Consider the following 19,731-nt stretch of genomic DNA (forward strand, 5'->3'; position numbering starts at 1 on the left):
TTTTATATATAGTTTATTCACATTAAGATTTACCAATATAACACATTTTCCTTATTGGAAGTGACAACAGCCAGTACAGAATATTTTAGATAGTGATTGATTGACATTTTTAATGTGAATACATTACAGTTCAGAACTATTGTATGAAAATATTTTTTATATAGCCAAAGGAATTCAAGTTTATATAAACCAAAAGTATATCTTTCAAAATCAATTTTTGTACACATGTGTAATAACAAGTTTTTGCATAATAATGTTACCGAAACTGCTGTACCTTGCCTTAGGAAAGCAAGGCGAGGTGAAGGCCGTAGAAAAAGTAGCACGAACGCCATAACGGGTGTTGACGGCTACGACAAACGGAGCGACCGATACTCTCCCTCGTCTCGTTCGTATAATACATGCTTTGAAAATGTGCAGAGTCAAAGCTTGAGCTCATATTGAAATCACACAACATATTTTGAGGTTCTGATTAAAGACAGTATTATTAGAGTAAACTTTCATTCACATTAAGACCTGTATAGTACTTTATTCAGACAAAAATATGTCAAATTATTGATATTATTAATTAAATTGTAGTACACTTTGACTGCATACTTTCTTTGGCTACTCAATTTTGTTTATGAAGTCATGATTACAAAAGCTTTTATATAGATATACATGTTCAAACTGAATGGCAATAGTAAATGAATAATTATAGGTGACTAATAAAACATATTGAAAACTTATCAATATATAAACAAAATGGATAATTTAAATAAAGAATTGTTTTAATGATAAAACAAGGATCTGTATCAATAAGAGAAACTTCAGGCACTTAGAGATGCCTCGAACCTAAATCAATATAGATATAGAGAATTAATTAAATTGCTAAAACTTTTTAATCAACATACCATATCTGCATTTTAGTACTGAGAAAAAATAATTTAAAATTGTGATCAAATTTCATTGAAATATCACTTGTATTCCTATCTCATAAGACACATTTTTGTCTGGCAAGACAATCTTTGATTACAATTTAAACAGTCTCAAATCCTTTAATATTTTTGGGTTAGCTTATTCAGTCCTGTTTATGATACACGGAACACATTTGGCTCATTGACCAGAAGAGTCACTACAGTGACCAAAAAGTAAGATGAAATTGTCATTTATAACTGTTGGGCATCAGGAAGGCAGGTAATTTTTTTTACTAAGTTGTTATGACTTGAACTATATATTATAACATTTCACCTTACTTTTATATATGGAGCAGTTAAGACCAATTACATTCATAAAAGAATGATAGACAATCAATTATAACTCATATAATTACTCCAGATGCTTTATACTATATTACAACATATAAATAATCTCACAATAGCCTGACCTTTCCCAGTCGATGATTCAAATGCTATTGCCAAAAATTCATAATTATAAATTTGATATAACATCATTTATACTTGTAAGTGAAAGTGTCTACATTCTCTGATGATGATCTGATAATTGCGACAGACAAAGATAACACTACAAATCCAAATCTAGCCCAATATCTCACTCTTTCCTACATGTCAAATGAAATGCCGGGTATCTCAAATAATTACCTCACATAATTGTAAGTCTGTTAGGTAGCATAGAAAGATAGACATTACTTTTGCCGCACATCCGTTATGTCCAACTGATCACTAGTTGACTTAAAGAACTGGTTATATACTCCAGTCTCTCCACCTGAAAGTTGGTACTGCCACTGACCTCAATTAGTCAAGTCTTTAATCAAGTATATTACTTAAAGTCCTACCAATGCCAGGAGATACAACTTTTTTTTCTGATGCTTGAAGTTAATACAAGAACCATCCGATAACTTCTTGCAATATGTACACTACACTGTCACAGTCTTAGGTCACAAATATGTTAAATGCACTATATACTGCTTTCACTGTTTCACATCACTGTGCCGTCTTTGATTTCCTCATTGATGCAGGGTATGGTGGGGAGTGAGGACAGCTCCTCCAGGAGGCAGCACAGAGGTGATGACGGGGGCCGCTGTGCCAACTCCGCTGACACTGCCTACTCCACCTCCACAGAATATCACCTGTGATGAAATTACATATGTTACTGTTCAGGGTGTTTTCGGCTAAAGGTTGTCTACTGCTTTTAGAGTATACAAGGTGATTCATTATAACTGCAAAAGCTTGAAAGTTGTGAATGTGTAACTCAATTTTTGACTAATAATATAAACCATATCAAATAAACAATGGTCTCAGAAATAATAAAAAAAATGATAATTTAGTAAAAGAAAACTATTTCTAAAATTTGGGTTACTACATATAAAATTTAAAAATTGTAAACATAATAATGTATGGTATTTGAGAGTGATCACTTTATACAGGCTGATTGAAAATATGTGTAAAAACTTTAAAGGTTTCCATTAACATATGAGTTATACATTCACTGCTGTTATAATTTTACAGCAATAACCTATATTTAACGTAACTAATTTTACCTGAGAAACAGGAGTTGCAGGTTGTCCAGGAGTTGCCAGGACGTACTGCTGCTGTCTTACGCCGCCGACCTTTAAATGATAAAAAGTGGTGAAATTTGTGAAGGTGGATTGTACAATAGGCAATGGTGTTATTTCTTCATTGCATACAAACCTGTGAGCTGTTTCTTTCTGAATCACTGTTATAATATAATAACTATATAATGCATTGAGTTTTCAATAAAAACTTTCTTCCTGCAAAGACATGGATTTCACTGTCATGTAGTTCCAACTGGACAATGCTACATATTATACAGTAAAAGAAATCATTTATGACAACTAAATTTCAATGTTGCATCAGTATCATTACTGTCATATGTTGTCCACTGTTGGACCGTCTCCATAGATTATATCGACATGTCGCATAATTTTACTAAATTTAGCTGTTTAATTTTTCTTCTCTTCATAAGATAGACGCTCTTGATGACAAAAAAAAAATCTCCATTGTGACCGGTCTAGCGGTGTCGGTATCCACTACCTACTTTCCACGATCAACCATATCGAGGGTCCATCTGGCTCCAACGTCCATCGGTTGTAAGAGCAATGTCCCCGCCCATTGCCAGACAAGCAATTCTTTGAGCTACGTCGTTGACCTTGGTTCTACGGCGAATTTGATTTTTGATTCGATCACGCAGCGTAACCCCGAGTATAGCCCTCTCCATTGCTCTCTGGGTGACTGAGTTTTTTTTATTAGGCTCACCGCAAGCTGTTGAATTTGACATTTAACTATGGTCATGGCATCACTTCAGGGTTCCTGAATATTTAGGCCATTGATTTTGTTACTAATTGAATAAAATTTTCAAAACCACTGGTTTTGGCACCCAAACTGTATATCCTTTCATAAATGGACAGATTAAGATTTTCAATCAGTAAGTCACACACTCACTTCAGCTGTACAGATGCTGGTGTGCTAACCTTATATATAAATAAAAACTATTTATCATCAGCAAATTATAATTGGTTGTGCCATTCCCGTCTTTTATCGTTCATTCCACTCCTCAATCATTGCTGAGGATTATGATCTCTGAACATGAAGTACTCTTCATATTCACTATGCAACATGTGCTGTTCCAATCTTTAGCATTGTCGAGCACTACAGTAAGTATGATACCAAACGGATTTGACTCTACCATCATATTTTACTACTGCAAATTGGCCCTAATTTTACCAGTCACCATCCTTCAGTCCATTGAAAATTCAAAATATCTCTTCAAATAGGCACTAACATGCACTCTTGAATCGTCGATTATTTCAACGTTACAAGTAGTAAGCTACCACTGACTCGGAGCGTTTATCTGTTGAGCCAACGTAAAACTGCAACAGTCGTTCTTTTTCATTTAAAAGACTGATTTGACTGTTTTTCCCAAGTGAATATCAATGTTGTAGATGAGTCAACAAACCAAGTTCCACACAACCAAATATAAACTCTTGCCATAAATTCTATAATAAGATTTATTTATTAATAATCTACTTTTAATTATTGGTATGGCACTAGTCATTTGAACTTCTGTATGCAGACAGGGTGTCATTTAAAATCCCATACATTGGAATTGGTGCGGAATGCAGTCTACTACTACTGTCTTTACTACTACTTTTTTGTGAAGAGTCCACTCCTCTGGGCCAAGACTTATATGTATTAAACTTCATTAGCATAAACCAAATCCCATACTTTACTTACCGCATGTATCTGTTGAGGTTGCGCCTGAATGGTTTGACGGTGCTGCCCATCTTCCACCACCACCTGTTCCATGAAGGTACCACTATTTGCTGCAAACAGTAAATAATACGTAAATCCTTTCTAATTAATTTAATATCTTTGTTGGTATTGTGATGGAATTAAGCTGCGGAAACATTTAATGACTTCTTAGATTGACACAAATAATACATATAACAAAATTAATTTTTAACACATGTATGATACGATTTGTAGTTTTTTCGACATATGTCTTCCAGTCTGCACTTGTTCCTATTTTCAGAAATATTGAAACACTTATTATTTAGTGACTGTATGTATATAAATATCAATATAAATAGATAGAATAAGACAAATACATAGATCTCTGTCAACATAATCTGAGGATTAAAAATAAACTTGCTGTACAGGCTATTAGATTATGAAAAGCATCTTATTCATAGTATAAATATTAGTATATAATAATTATAATTAAATTGAAATCTCCCATTCTTATATTCTTCAATTTAAAGTTGCAAGGGTTCCTAATTCATTCGGAACAAAGAATAGCCCACAATTAAATCGGTAGCGTTATGTGATCACCTACTGTGTTTGGCACACATAAAAGTTAATACAAGAATATACAACACGTTTTTTAGGATCACCTATCGTGTTTGGCATACATAAAAGTTAATACCAGTGTAGGAGATAGGTCATTGAGTAAAAGATCGTCAAAAGTATAAGAAACATTGGATTCAATATTGCTAATCGATTAGGTTCTTGATTCTTAACTCTTGCTTCCTTCGGCTTCTTTTTTTGCCGCTATATCAATACATTTTGTATAGTACAATTCATGGGTGATAGCTACTGTACGAGCAAGATAGCACTAGGGATTAATGTTTGAAGTACTTTTGATTGATTAGGCGATCCCCATGCCAGAAAATTTACAACTAACGCTATTTATTTTAATGATATAAGGATGCGTTTACAAATTTCAATGAATTCTATTAATGAGTAAATTAATTACAACAAACAAATAAAATCCGCTTTTTATGAAATTTGAAAAATACTGATTATAATCAAGTCACTACTCGATGATGGAATGAATGATATTGCAAATGTAAATAAAACCTACTTTTTAAGATATTTGAACAATACTGATTATAATCAAGTCACTACTCGATGGTGGAATAAATGATACATACCTGTGGTGTTGGCTGTGGAGGTAGCGGTAGCACCCGAGGTGCTCTCGCAGCCAAACAAACAGTATTGCACCGTCCATCGCGGCTCAAACGGTATGTGCGTTTTCACCTGAACAACAACAATACAGTCAAATTTGAAGCATTCACCACCGTATTGCTACCACCAAGCATATATATACTAACTATATTTTCAATTAATTGCTTTTTGCTTCAAAAACATCCCCAAAATGTTTCACAAAATGAATACAGTGTGAATACATTCAAGGTATGGTCAAATAACGTGAATATAACTCTGTTTCAGATTATTTTCACGATATAAAGATGTTTAGAAATTAATTGTTCCATTTTTAACGAAAAATATGTAAAACAATCAGAAAAATTACAAAGCTCACATAGTTCTCAACAGATGGCGTTAAAAACTAGCGTAAAATTAATTTTAAGCTGACTATTGCATTTAGTATGCGTAACATTATTAATTTCAGCAAATTAGATAAGACATAGTACTAAATTTTGCATTATTGTATTCTGAGTACGTCAGGTTATTTATTTCAGGAAATCGGATGTCATAATACATAATACTAAAATATGTACTGATGTTTCTAATGTAAATTAAATTTACTTCAGCAAATTAGATGTTGCCATGATATAACAATTGGCGTTTAAAATATCAATATACATGAATATTACACTATTTATTTTTAATATAAATATTTTCGTTATTTTTTGTATATTTAATAAATTTAAATTTTATGTTTAGTGCATATATTTGTATACGTTTCTTTAAAGATTAGTAGATACGCAAACAATCATACTTTTCTACATTATTGATTCCTTCTTATATTTTTTGGAAAATATCGCTCTTACGCCGATGAGACCTTATTGTCAACAGTGACCTTTTGTCCCATAAAAACCCTTCCAAAATAACTTAAATATCCACTATTGTTGTTTCAGACACATAACCTGTCTTTTCATCTAAAAAAATTGTATGTAAAGATAATAAGAGTTAGAAGATAAGAGAATGAGTTAAGACCTTCAGTTCGGTGGTAAGCATGAGGATATGGCGACACGGCAGCCGGAACACCTTGCTGAAGAGGCACGAACACTCCTGAGTCGACGTGCCATACTTGCAGATCGCTGTACTGCTATGCCTTCTGCAATGACACATTGCTTAAGAAATGAAGAAGTAAAATGACGACCATTGTGGCAATCTTTGGGGGGGAGTCCTATGGAGGGAGGTAAGTGGACCCCTGCAGCCAGCAGGGTTCCCACCTGCATTCCTAGCGTATTTCCAAAACTCAACAGAAAATTTGAAGATTTATCTGAATTACAATCACGAATTACCAGTTAACTTGCACACACAAGAAGTAATATTTCGCACATTTGCATATCTGAACAAGAGATACTGAAGATGGTGGCTTTGCAAGTCTTAACATATTGTACTGAATATAGAATATTCAAGTATTTACGAACAACAATCGTAAGTTTCTTAAAATATTAACTGCCTACATTGATAAGTGAAATCAAACCAAACATTTTGGATCTTTGCTATAGAAATCAGATAAGCCTTCGTGAATGTACTGATTCCGAATTGTGAATGCCCATTTTTTTGTCACGCCAACATAAAACCGGACTTGTGGGGTTCAACCTGGTACCCTTGGTAAAGCATTAAATTATGTATGGTATTCTAGAAGATACTGTCTCACCTGCTAGACCGGTCGTCTAAGCACCGCTGCGCCAGTTTCGTCTGGTGGCTCATAAGGTTGTAGGCGTACTGTGTGATGGTGTCTGTTGGCGATTGCTTCAATGTTTCCATATCCTGTAATTATAGAAGAACTGCTCATTGATTCAACTTAAATTTGTATTTTTTTGTCTCTACACTAATGTTAATAATCCAAGCCATTTTTCACAATTTCAAATTATTTTTCAGATGCAACTAAATTATTTAACTAATGCAAAACAAGTATATAAAACAAAATATCATTTAGAAATAAGTGTATAGAATTAAAATTTTGAAAATGAAACACATTTATCTACTATCATTCAACTAGCTTCCATAATTTTTAGGCAAATAACTTTAAAGCTAATATATTTGCACACCTCTGTATTTCACTTACAAATACCTAAATAGTAAAAAAAATCTTTGGAAAAAAATCCCAGGAATAAATGATGGCAACACTATTTAAAACTCTCACCCTTAATCTGCCGATTGCGAAATTTCTTCTCTCATCTTCTAACTGGTTGGCTACATTGAAGAATAAAGATACGAACTCATCAGGCTGCATCTGGTTGCGAACGAGTGTCTGGAACTTCGTCACCAGTCTCTCCAGACCCTGGAAAAGATGCCAAATAAAGAACATGACTAGTTTGCCCGAAAAGAATCATTATCTAGTTATTATAAGCTCTTTTTGATGATATGAAAGAAGCTAAATCTAAAAACTTAGTGAAAACTAAACCTAAATCAGACTTACTATGCTAGAGTAATCATTTTGTGTTACCTTGTGCAATATATTTGTGTAGTTATCGGCTTCCAGCCATGAGTCCAACTTGGTGACAGCACCACCAGGTCTGGTCAGTAGCTCCCAAAGCCTCAGAGTTCCGGCCCCTGTGCCGATGATACCTCGTTTTAGCACCTAGAAATGGAAGACATAAAAAATAAGTTACATGCAATCGATTTACCTAATCGAAGGTGATGTTGCGTGAAAAAAACAAAAAAATCATAATATTATACATAGTCTAGCCTTAAGTTCTGTTACAAAGAATGATAATTTCTAAAACAATAATTTTATTTTAAAGTTTTATGTGATTATTTAGAGTGAAAAATATATGTTAAAGTACTAAACTAGTTATTCAAAGTATCCTAATAGTAAATAAGTATATATACATAAGTATCCTAATAAGTAAATAGACCGCGGTCAGACGGATCTCTAACAGTCATCAACAGCTATGGTTCTAGTGTACCTTTGAATGGTATGAAACATAAATATTCGGTTAATCCCTAGCTTTTTCAATATATCAAAAATGTCGGCTGGTTCCTCACCTACTTTGTACAGTGCAATTACTGCAATCCTATTTTCTTAAAGTCCACACCATGTTCAAAACAAATAATTTCTAAACGAAAAACAAACAATAGTGGCGGGAAAGAAGTCTATTTTGTCATCATAGAAGCTAATGTTCGAAATTAGAATTTGATTAATACAATCCAATCTTAAATAGCCATTAATTAAACTACCAAAACTTAAATCAACACACATTAATTAAAATATAAATTAAGTAAAATAAATAATTACTTTCGATTTTTTGGAGATTAAGATACTTTATTGTAAATTATAAATACCTCAGAAAATTAAGAAACCCTTGGATATTATGAGTGTGCTAAAAGAGCCCAATTTCTTAGAAATTGGGGAATCTAAAACTCATGACAGATTCTGTTCAGGTTTTTTTGTGGTCGCATTTACAATAACCTTAACTATGTGGTTGGTTCACCTGATGGGGGACCTACATCCACCCACGCCACGTTTACTGGTTCAAGATTGCCAATCGTGAAGCTTTCGTATTAAAAGGCCATTTGTGACAAGAGTGTAGCGCCTCACCTACTGCCACTTCAGACAAATAAGTTTTCAAGCAGTATTTAAGACTGGTTCCTCTGTGAATCTCATCTCTAATTAAACAGCGAAGCTCCTAGCATAGCCATCTCCATTGCACTCTAGGTGATATTGAACCCTCTTAAAAAGAACATCGTAAGGTGATTGACCTTATATAACAAGAACCTATGTTTACAATTAGTCTGAAAGACTTGCCAAAAATACGAATTTTGATGTGTTGTGCTTATGTAGTTTAAACGCCACATGGAGCTATAATGAATGTAGATGCCAGGCCTTACTTGGAGCTGTGCGGGAGTGTGATCACCGCGCAATAGGGCGAGGGCGTAGGTCTTGCAACGAGCGGCTACGTCGTCTGGTGCCAGCGACGCTAGCGCCGCCACGGCCGAATCCTCCCGTCGAGCTGTCTCCGCACACAGTTTGCCTGCAGCCCACGACGCCTGCCACACTGAACATGTCACGTGCGCGCCCGGGAACGCAGACCTCACCTCCTGAAAGACAATTACTTAGCATTATACACAAAATGAACATTTATCATCCTTTCGGCTGATATATGCTCACTGCAAGGCACAGGCTACAGGTAAATAGCCACTTGTTATCAGTTTTCTTGTGTAGCACAAAAATTGTACCCTTATAACAACAATACCAGATTATCAGAGCCAGATCTATAAGTCCCTACTCAAGTCATCATTATCATCATCATGTCAGCTGATAGACGTTCACTGAAGAGCATCGACCTGTTGCTTGTTAACCATCAAAATAATTACAATATTTTTTTTCTTTTTGTCCCAGGACATATTGCCACTCATGGAAGTTGACTCATTTTTTAAAAATATATACTTTTTAATGTCATCAAAGCCAACTAAACAAATAGTACAACAAAAGAGATTTTACTTCATGTTTGGACATATCATTTCCAACAACACTTTTCAACAGCCAAATATTAATAGCCACAAACCTGTTGAGATTTTGTTGGGTCACATACAACGCACCGCACTTGTCTCCATGCTGGGTTGCAGGACTTGAACGTCTCCAGGAGCCATGTGAGGTCCTCGCCAATTAGCGTTGATATTCCTAAAATTTTAGTTCTTTGATTAAAGTTGGCATTTAACCATTATTGAACTAAATATGTACTACATATATATACCCCAACACATATCTATGTAGAAAGAAGGATCTCTCTTCAGCAGTTACCTGTCACTGTTGCACAGCGTCGCCAGTACTCCATTAAGAGTACTCCAAGAGACCATTAAAATAAAAATAAAAAATATTGCAACAAATACCTGCACTAACAATGACCGACTTCCCATTTCCGTCTTCAGCAAGGAACAGTGTCACATTGTGTTTGATGCTGGATGTGCCAGAGCCATTGACTGTTGATATGCTGCTGTTAAACTCTATTCCTGTGATCAGAAGACAAAAATGTTTCAATAAGACCTAACATTTCACCTGTACGACATCCACTGATAACCGGTGAGAAATGGACAAGGTCATCTGGATACCTTGTGAGTGGATGTCTTATGCTACGCTTGATGGTTCATGATCTTATAAAAGCATTTTCAAGATTCTTTACAATTGTTTACACCTACTATAGTTATCAGTCCCTTTAAACTTTCTGTCAAAAGTGCAATTAAAAGAGCACTACATTTGTCAGCTAACCACAGACATCATCTTTTTGGCTGCAAGACGTTCACTGGATATAGACCTATCCCATAGATTTTCAAGACTGGTTAGACGCGGCTTGCATTCATAGCCTTCTGGTGACAGTAACAAGGTTATCGTAGACATCTGTCATAACACTTGATGGTTATATTTTTATATATAATCTGAGATGTTTCAACGACCTACCAGTTTCTATGCAGAGGAATTGAGGAACTGCATTAAATGCCAGCTGCATACTGGGAGTGGTTAAGTAGACGCATTGGATGCATCCAGAGAGTGAATACATCAGTTTGACACCGGCATCTGTAATACAAATTATTGTTATATATTTATGTCTATAAATATTAATCACTTAATATTGCTAAGTACTAAGCTGAATAATGACCTGAAAATTTTACAATATTTTTTTTTAATTTTATTTTATTGAACTGAAGTCTGCTAGGCCAACTATGTTCTATGTATTTATATATGTCATTAATAATATTACCATAGTTCAACTGCAGTTTCCGCACAACAAAATCATACTTCTGATTGAGCCAACGAACAGCTCCCGGACCAGTTGCCACCAGCTGAGCCTCAGTCGATATCACTTGATTATCTGAAGATCTGGAATTATACACAGCAATATATTTAGATGAAGAGCAGAAAGTCAGTATACTTCATAGGGTACTTAAACATTAAAAAGATTTAAAAGTCAAACTTTATACATCATAAACAACCTCAATTATTAGATACCATAAACCTACAAGGGAATCAATGGAGAATTTTACGTAACAAAATGAAATAGCATGATAATATAGTTGGACTGACCAAGTTGTGGAACTGTTACTCCACAAGGCCAGCAGCACCAACATCTAACAGTAACTAGAAATAGTATAATGGAGAATTCAGGTCAGCAACTTTGTTTCCATTTCACCTACTAACCAAATGCCATAATGGATTATGAATTGTTGTCTGTTGCACATTCATTTTCATTTTCATACAGTTTTCTTAATGCCAGACCATTTTTATTAAATATGATTTATCCAGAATTGGGTGTACTAGGCAAGCTTGCAGCTTTCTATTCCATTACTAAAGTAAAAACGCATAAGAAGAGGTACTTTGATTTCCTCAGGAAAGCACATATTTAAAGACTTAGAAAAACAATACATATATAGAGTGATTGTATAAAGATTTTAAACAGTTATAAATTAACTTAGAATATTTTAAAAAATTAGACTTAAAAAACTTATTTAGCAAATATGCTTAATAAGTTTCAAAATGTTAAAAGTTATTAATTAACTTACACAGTCAAGAAAATCAATTGACTATCCATATGCCTGTCTGTGCTGAGAGTTAATTGACTTTTTATAGGAGACCTTGTGTATAAATTTTTGTTTTTTTTTTTAGATTTAATGTTCTATTGAAACTAGTAACAAAGGACTTGAATGCAAAGGGTTAAAATTATTAATATTATTTTTATCTAGTTACCTATCATTGCTTTCTGCTGGATTCTCAATAATTGCTACTTCATACTCCTGACCCTCGACCTGGGCATTGCTTGTCAGTTCAAACTGTTGGTATGTGGTGGTTTGCTCCTCCACTGGCTGCTGAAATAGAAAAATTGCAATCTTTAAAAACACATAAGTTTTCCCTTAAACTATTAATTAGTAACACCTATGCTTAGTTCCAGTTTGATATCAATGTGAAATAATCCAGAAAAAACACAATAAGATTCAATCCAAATATCCTTTTTTCATCATATGATGTATTACATCTCTTATTGATGCCATGCCTATTCAGATGAAATGCCTTAGATCTGAGAAGAACAGTTGAAAAATAAATATTTCATAAACATTAGAATGGGCTAGAGCAGGGATGACCAAAAAATGTCTGCAGGTTGGTTATGGCCCTTTTAACACATTGTTGACCGGAAACATCATATGACGTCTTTCGATAACGAAACACTATTGACCGGGGACGTCACATGACATCTTTCGTTATATTTTCAAAGATTATGTCTAGAAAGCGCTTCAAACAAATAATGTCTTTTCTCCACTTTAGCGACAATTTGCAAACTCCAGTTCCTAGCAACGACTTTCAAAAATGCTTGCATTATTTTTTACAATATTTCAATTGATTTTATACACCTAGACAACAGTTGTCCCTTGATGAGGCCATAATTCCTTCGAGAGGACGTCTAAAATTCATATAAGTGGGTTTCTACCTGATTAATTGTGGATTATTAAATGTATTAAAAATTTTTTTACATTAAATCCACAGAATAAAACAAAATTTAAAAAAAAATTGTTAGAATTAGCTAGAGAATCGATAAATAACCATTCTGCTGAATGAAGTCACATCACTGATTCATCCTCTTCTGCTACTAAAAAAGCCTCTTAGCAAGATCCTCCTAGTCGACTAAGCGAAAAATAAGTAAACATATCCTAAAAGAAATAATTGCTAAAGGAGGAAAACAAAGAGCCTACAGAAGGTGCAAAGTCTGTTACTAAAAACAATTATGCAGTGAAACTAGGTTCATTTGTAACCAGTGTTGCGTTCCCCTCCACCCAGGTGTTTGCTTTACAGCCTACCATACTCTTAAAAAATATTAAAATATGTACTTTAATAACATATGTGCAAAGTTCCTCTTAAATATATTATGTAATAAAAGTGTCATGTGCATAAAAATTTAAATTATTTTATCTCTCCCATCAATATATTGTTGTAAAATTCTTTATAATAAAATGATAGTACATAAACTGAAACAAATTTGTTTGTAATGAGTTGTAACAGGTAATATGAATGTGATGCATGAATTTTTTTGTATTGAATTTATGTATGAAATTTTTTTTTTCTAATTTTTTATATACTAAGTGTTTATTATAAATAGAGCTTTATAGACCATAAAAAAAGTTTTTTTATGTGTGACCCACCTTACAATTTTACAATTTAAATTAGCCAGTTTGTATATTAGGCCAGTTGTGTATAATGGTTACTAACCCCTAGCTAGAGGCAACACATCATTCCCAAGGAGTGTAATCTCCTAAAAAGCGATTTATATTGTACTTTTAGCATACAAATATTCTTTACTCTTTACCATTATTATTAAATCAATACAATAGTAGCTTTCTGGAAGTTTTTTGAGACACTGTTAATTTTTGGAATAATGTTAAACTGCCCTTAATTTACTAAATTGATGAAGTTGTTTTTTTTTCAGTTAATAGACACCCACTGCAAGGCATAGGCTTCCCCCAAAGATCACCATGATGTCTAGTCTTTGCACTGCCCTCATCTAATGACTTCCTCTTAACTATGTTGTAGATTCATCTAGTGGAGGGCCTGCCCATGTCATGTCTACTGGCTGGTTGTCACCACTTAAGAACCATTTGGCCATTGGTTAAGCCTTAGGTATAAATAATTTGTTTCATTTATGCTATATACCCTGGATGCACAGACCGCGGCCTGCGGGCTGAATGCAGCCCGCAGGCCCGCTGACAGCAAAAATAATACTCTCGTACATTGGAAAAATATTGTATTCTATTCCAGAAAAAAACCAAAATAATTTAATTACTTACATTTCTGGCGGCCGGCCCGCCATTAGTTCAGGATTTGCCCGAGTGGTGCCTAGTCTAAATAAGTCTGTGCAACCATGCTATATACCAGTGATTCCTAAAGTGGTCTATATCAACCCCTAGGGGTCTATGACAACCTGCAAGGGATCTACATCAGCGAAAATAAATTTGGGGGTCCATGACATGAAAATGTGGGTCCACAATAGTGGAATTCAACACGTACACTGATAGTACCTATTTACTTACATCATACTATCTTGTAATATCAAAACATTAACATTATTTATAAAAGTACCTATGAAGTAAAAAATTTATTATATATGTTTATAAAATTTTGTGAGATGTAGGATGTTGGTATTCGCTTTGTGGTCGCAATACATTTTGAACTTGTAAAAACCTGAGAGTTGCAGTCTCAGAGCTTTGCTACCTTGCACTGACTAGTTCTTAAGATTCAGTTTAAAAACGGATATCAGCAATTCTGGCTGCAAAACAACATACCCGTTATTTATTTCATATTATGGAATATAGTGAGGAAATTTTTAATTTTCTATCCATTGTCATACCTAGCGGAAAGGGGGTTCAGCGCTGTTACCAGTCTCCTAATGAAAAAATGAAACAGACTGGACACCATTAGCCGAGGAGATTTAAGATCAACCCTTACAAAATTGACGCCAAATGTTGATATTTTATTATTAAAGCAGAAGGATGAACATCCTTCTCACTAAAAGTATTGACTTATTGCTTATGTTACTTTATTTATAGTTTATTTAGTGTTAAGTATATTTTACACAACAGATACAAAATTTTATTTTGAGTAGTTTTAATTTAAATTCAATTAATAAATATATAAATTAACATATGTTTTTACTTTAAGTTTTTAACACTAAACTTCACTACAGTTAGAAATTTACAGGAAATCAATATCAGGTAAGTAGAGGGTCTACCCAACACGGAGAAACATGGCAAGGGGTCTACAACACAAAAAAGTTTAGGGAACTCTGCTATATACCAACAAATGTAAAAACATATTGTTCTACAAAACTTTCTACGGTATCTCACTATTGTAGGTAGTGTAAGCCACTTTGCACATAATTACACATTTAAAACATAGCAAACATAGTAAAAAGTTAACATTTGTAACATTTCCTGAAATCTCACAATTAATCCACTAGCTTATAACCAATAAAATTAAAAGTTCAAAATATAATTCAAATCAAACTGTATGAATTTAAGGTTTTTAACTAATTACTTCTTTAATCTCTATTTATTTGGTACAAAGATACACATCAACATAAGTATGGATATTGTTCCTAACTGCTGCATAGCTGTGGACATAGCCCACATCCACATAGGAACATTAAAAATGTATATAAATGTATACTGGGATATAAGAATTGACAGAATGTGCTGCAAAACATGTATTGGTGACATTCTTGACGAGCGTTCTAAAGATATATATAACTTATTCAAAACTATTGACCATTAGAATGTCGATAATAACAATAATTTGTCCTACACACAATGTATACTTTGATTATATTGTGTTCCTTGGATGAAAATAGAATAGTTAATAGTAGAACAAAATGATGATGAATTGACATTGAATGCCAAAAATACATGTTCACATTCAAAAGATTTGTACTTGTACTCACGTTGCTAACTTCGTTGGCATTCTGAACAAAGCTACCGGCCTCTTCGTCAGGTTCTCCTTTCACGTCGTAAATGGTCTCCGCCATAACAATCCTTCCCGATGAGTCCATAGTCCACATACCACCAAAAGCAAAATTAGAAGGATTCCCGCTCTGCTCATATAGTATTACAGTGTTAGGACCAAGCTGTACTGGCTCGCCTTTCATGTTAACAAAAACTGGCTGCTCGAAGTTACCCTCCACCAACTGGCCCGTGTGCACGATCTGCTGACCCTGCTCCACTGGAACTTCCACCACTTGGTTCACCACTTCCACTTTGTCCTTTTCCTCTTCAACTTTTCGATTCACCATGATTTTTTTCTTCTCACTCTCGATAGTGTCCTCAGTTTTCCGCTTTATCACGGTTTTCTTCTTATTTTTCTTATCCATATTTTCAACTTAATCAACTTTTATATTACTACGCGCGCGAAACAAGTTTAAACTCTTTGCTGACCAATTTTTTAGCGAATAATTGTACTGTTACTATACTGCCTCGCCCATAATGAAACATTGTTTCAAAAAATTACTTTTAAACCACTTAAATCCATATAAAACCTTATTTAAATTACACAAGGCACATTAAGTTTACAATGTAAACATTAATTTCTGTTTTGATAACATTAAAATGAGAAAATTTGGTGCGAAAAGGACAACTCACGAAGACGCCATTGCTAATCGCAAAATAAGGTACAACATCTCGCTTTATCGTAATATTTCTCTTTCACACAATGTCTGACGTTCCAAGACGCAATTATTATTTTTAAAAATAAGGCAATTTTTTTAATATAATTAAAAAGAATGAAAAATGTAACCAGTTAAAAAAGTTATTGTTTTACATTTTTAATAAAAAGAAAACATTCTTTTACTTTCTTCGTCTCGGTAGTTAATTTTTCATGAACACAAAATAATAGCATTATTAGACTTGCACAACATCACGTCTTTAAAATATTTTAGAGGCAAAATTTAATTTAAATAATTTTAAAATAAAAGTTTTAGATCTCTAAATAAATTCTTAAATTTCACTTAAAATATCTCTTAAATTACTCGAACGATACACACCTTAACGTCGACCGAAATCCACCTTAACGTCAATTAGTTCTTGTATTTAAATTATGAATCAATAGCTTTATTACTATTACTACTATTACCATTTACATGGTTGATTAAAAAACTAAAAAAATATATGTGCTAAAAAGGTTGTACTTTTCTTTATTTAATAAATTATACTTTGGTTTTTAACATTTAACAAAAATAACACTAGTGCTGCCAAGCTTTGTATATAAAATATTGCTTAACCACATTCCTTGTTCGGACAATGCACTTAATTCAAATTGTGGTTTTAAATCGAGGAACTTTTCATTTAGGTAATTTTAGTGTTGTTTTGAATTTTAAATATGTAGTAAGTGAAAAATACTTACCTGGTTACTATGTTCGTCCAAAGTTTAGATTTTAAATTCTCTAGGCGTTTAGTAATATAAGTTTTAAGATATGAAATTTTGTTCAGTGTTTTTTCATGTCGAAAAACAATACCGCAAGTATATTACGAAGTAAATTTATGCAAGTAAGTAGTTTTTTTTTTTTTTTGAATCAGTTAGACTAATTATGACACATTTATTTAATCAGTTCTCAGATGAATCTCTGCAACCTAGAAATGCTAAATGTGATCTAAGAAAAAGGAAAGAGTTTTCTTCCGTAGAAGTTAGATGTCGGTAGTGCTTATGCTCTAATAAAAGCGGTAATTCCATTTTTTCTATCGTAGGCTGTCCACTTCTGGATAAAAGACATATAATCTTCCTTCAGAGATTCGCAAAAGATATGATTGGAAGCGATCTGTATCCAGCTTCTTCCGATAACCTTAATAAAGTTGTCTGACCATGACGTCCTGTGGTGCAATAGCTTAGTTTATTATTGTTATACTATGTATAAGACAAATAATCATGTTATTGTTATATTCGCAAAAACTTTTTATTGTTTAATATAATTTGTACCAATCTGCAAATTGGAGTATTATGGGCAGTCGTTGACATATGGATAACAAAGTAAATGCTGTAGAAAACAATATACCAAACTATAAGTATTAAGTAGTTAGGAATGCAAAAAATAAACAGAACTGTTTAAAAGGGTAGATATAACACGACATCTACTATAGGATTGCCATGTATGCATTTAACTTGACATAAGAAAGATAGTAATCAAATGACTTTGACGTAACTTTTCATAACAAATCGTGTTATCTATTACATTCGTGCGATTTTAAAAATCTCAAGGATAATATAATTGCTCTGACGCAATAATTGCTTTGTTGTAAAAAAAAACGGAATTGCTTGATTCATGCTCATTATAAATACTTTATCCATTTTGATACAAGTTGTATTCATAGTGTTTATGTCATTGGTTTCTATGAACATAATTCGACAATTTACCGGATTTAAGAAGATGATTGGATTAGCGCCTGCTATTTTCGTGAACCACGGTGGTGGACCGATGCCTCTTTTAGGAGATAAAGAGCACGAAGGTCTGACAGTATTTTTACGGGACGAAGTTAAGAAGCATGTTAATTTTAAGGAAATTAAAGCAATAGTATTAGTCACCGCGCATTGGGAGGAGAGTAAAGTGACAATATCGTCTGGTAAGCAACATAGCTTGTATTTCGATTACTACGGCTTCCCTCCTGAGTCTTACAAGTATAAATATGATGCTCCTGGGGACCCTGAACTTGCTGAAAGAATTAAAAAAAGTCTAGAGCAAGCAGGAATTGAGTCTAAACTAGATTCTAAAAGAGGTTGGGACCATGGAGTATTTGTACCAATGATGTTAATTAACCCAGCAGCAGATATACCAATAGTTCAAGTGTCAGTATTGGAAAATCAAGATCCAGAACAACATTACAACCTTGGCCGAGCATTATATGAATTCCGCAAAGAGGGTGTTGCAGTTATAGGCTCTGGCATGTCATACCACAATATGAGAGAATTTATGTATAGTAGACATTTAAAAAAGGTAGTTAATAAGGAATTTGATGACTTTCTGAATGAGGTTTGTACAGCTAGTGATGAAAGTAAGAGGAGGGAAGGACTATTGTCTTGGAGGAAGCAACCAGGGGCATCAGATGCACATCCTCCAAGAGCAGCAGAGCATTTTATGCCTCTAATAGTTATAGCTGGTGCTGGTGGTACCACTCCTGGTGAGAGAATATTTAATTGGGACATGAGTGGTACATTCCGTTTGAGTGGATTCATCTGGAAGGGAGAGTAAACAAAGAAAATGAACTATAAAGCCTCTTTTTTAATTAAATTATATGGTGCTTGAATAATTGTTTGTTATTGTATATTATATTTATTCCTTATTGTTCCAAGTATTTGATAACCAGAAAAGTTGTTGTTATTTTTTATACTTGTATGTGACATCAGTGTCAGTAAAATATGATCTAGCCTCATTGGCAACCTCTCAGTCGCTTAACAAGAAAAGAAGAAGTCTTTGCTCAGGTTTTCTCTATCAGATTAAATCGAGAATGATAAAATCTGTAAACAAACTAAAATAACTGAAAAACAGTCATGCAAATGGAAATGAGTGTGCAGAGACAAGACAAGATATAATAATGATATAACTACGTTGATTTTTATGTTGAAGTGGCAGTGGGGGGCAGGCCAAGTATTGCACAAAGCAGGTAGCTGCTCAGACTTTTTCTTTCTTTCAGTTCTGGAGTTGACACCACAGGCATCAAAGTATAGCATACCATGTCTGTCTAGGTCAGTGGTGTACCTAGGGGGGGGCGGTGGGTGCGGTCCACACCGGGAGGCACTTACCTTGGGGTCGCATTTTTTTCAAATTTATTTTCTTTC

General features: G+C 33.8%; 2 protein-coding genes across 5 annotated transcripts; one reads left to right on the top strand and one right to left on the bottom strand.

The window, feature by feature from the left end:
• Window positions 1–421: 421 nt before the first annotated feature.
• On the bottom strand, window positions 422–16,534 carry LOC137926207 (uncharacterized). Of its 4 annotated transcripts, none has more exons than XM_068769778.1 (15): window positions 15,854–16,534; window positions 12,118–12,233; window positions 11,135–11,253; window positions 10,834–10,950; window positions 10,269–10,388; window positions 9,944–10,059; window positions 9,267–9,476; window positions 7,882–8,016; window positions 7,579–7,716; window positions 7,090–7,202; window positions 6,417–6,537; window positions 5,390–5,495; window positions 4,191–4,279; window positions 2,477–2,545; window positions 422–2,065 (listed from the first exon to the last, which is right to left on the bottom strand). In XM_068769778.1, exons 1-15 carry the CDS (start codon window positions 16,277–16,279, stop codon window positions 1,943–1,945), a joined length of 2,118 nt encoding a protein of 705 aa, XP_068625879.1. In that variant the 5' UTR covers window positions 16,280–16,534; the 3' UTR covers window positions 422–1,942. The 4 variants fall into 4 exon arrangements, with proteins under 4 accessions (XP_068625879.1, XP_068625881.1, XP_068625880.1 ...); XM_068769780.1 differs by having other exon boundaries at window positions 7,090–7,184; window positions 12,118–12,236; XM_068769779.1 differs by having other exon boundaries at window positions 6,417–6,534; window positions 12,118–12,236.
• A 1,592-nt stretch (window positions 16,535–18,126) lies between these two features.
• Window positions 18,127–19,456, top strand: LOC137926310 (uncharacterized). Its single transcript, XM_068769911.1, has one exon. The coding sequence runs from the start codon at window positions 18,221–18,223 to the stop codon at window positions 19,142–19,144; it is 924 nt and encodes a 307-aa protein (XP_068626012.1). The 5' UTR covers window positions 18,127–18,220; the 3' UTR covers window positions 19,145–19,456.
• Window positions 19,457–19,731: the final 275 nt, after the last annotated feature.

This window comes from Battus philenor, unplaced genomic scaffold (genome assembly GCF_028537555.1).
Source record: "Battus philenor isolate CCGP_79_NKW_IND1 unplaced genomic scaffold, ilBatPhil1.0.hap1 SCAF_29, whole genome shotgun sequence".
Classification (NCBI taxonomy): Eukaryota; Metazoa; Arthropoda; class Insecta; order Lepidoptera; family Papilionidae; genus Battus; species Battus philenor.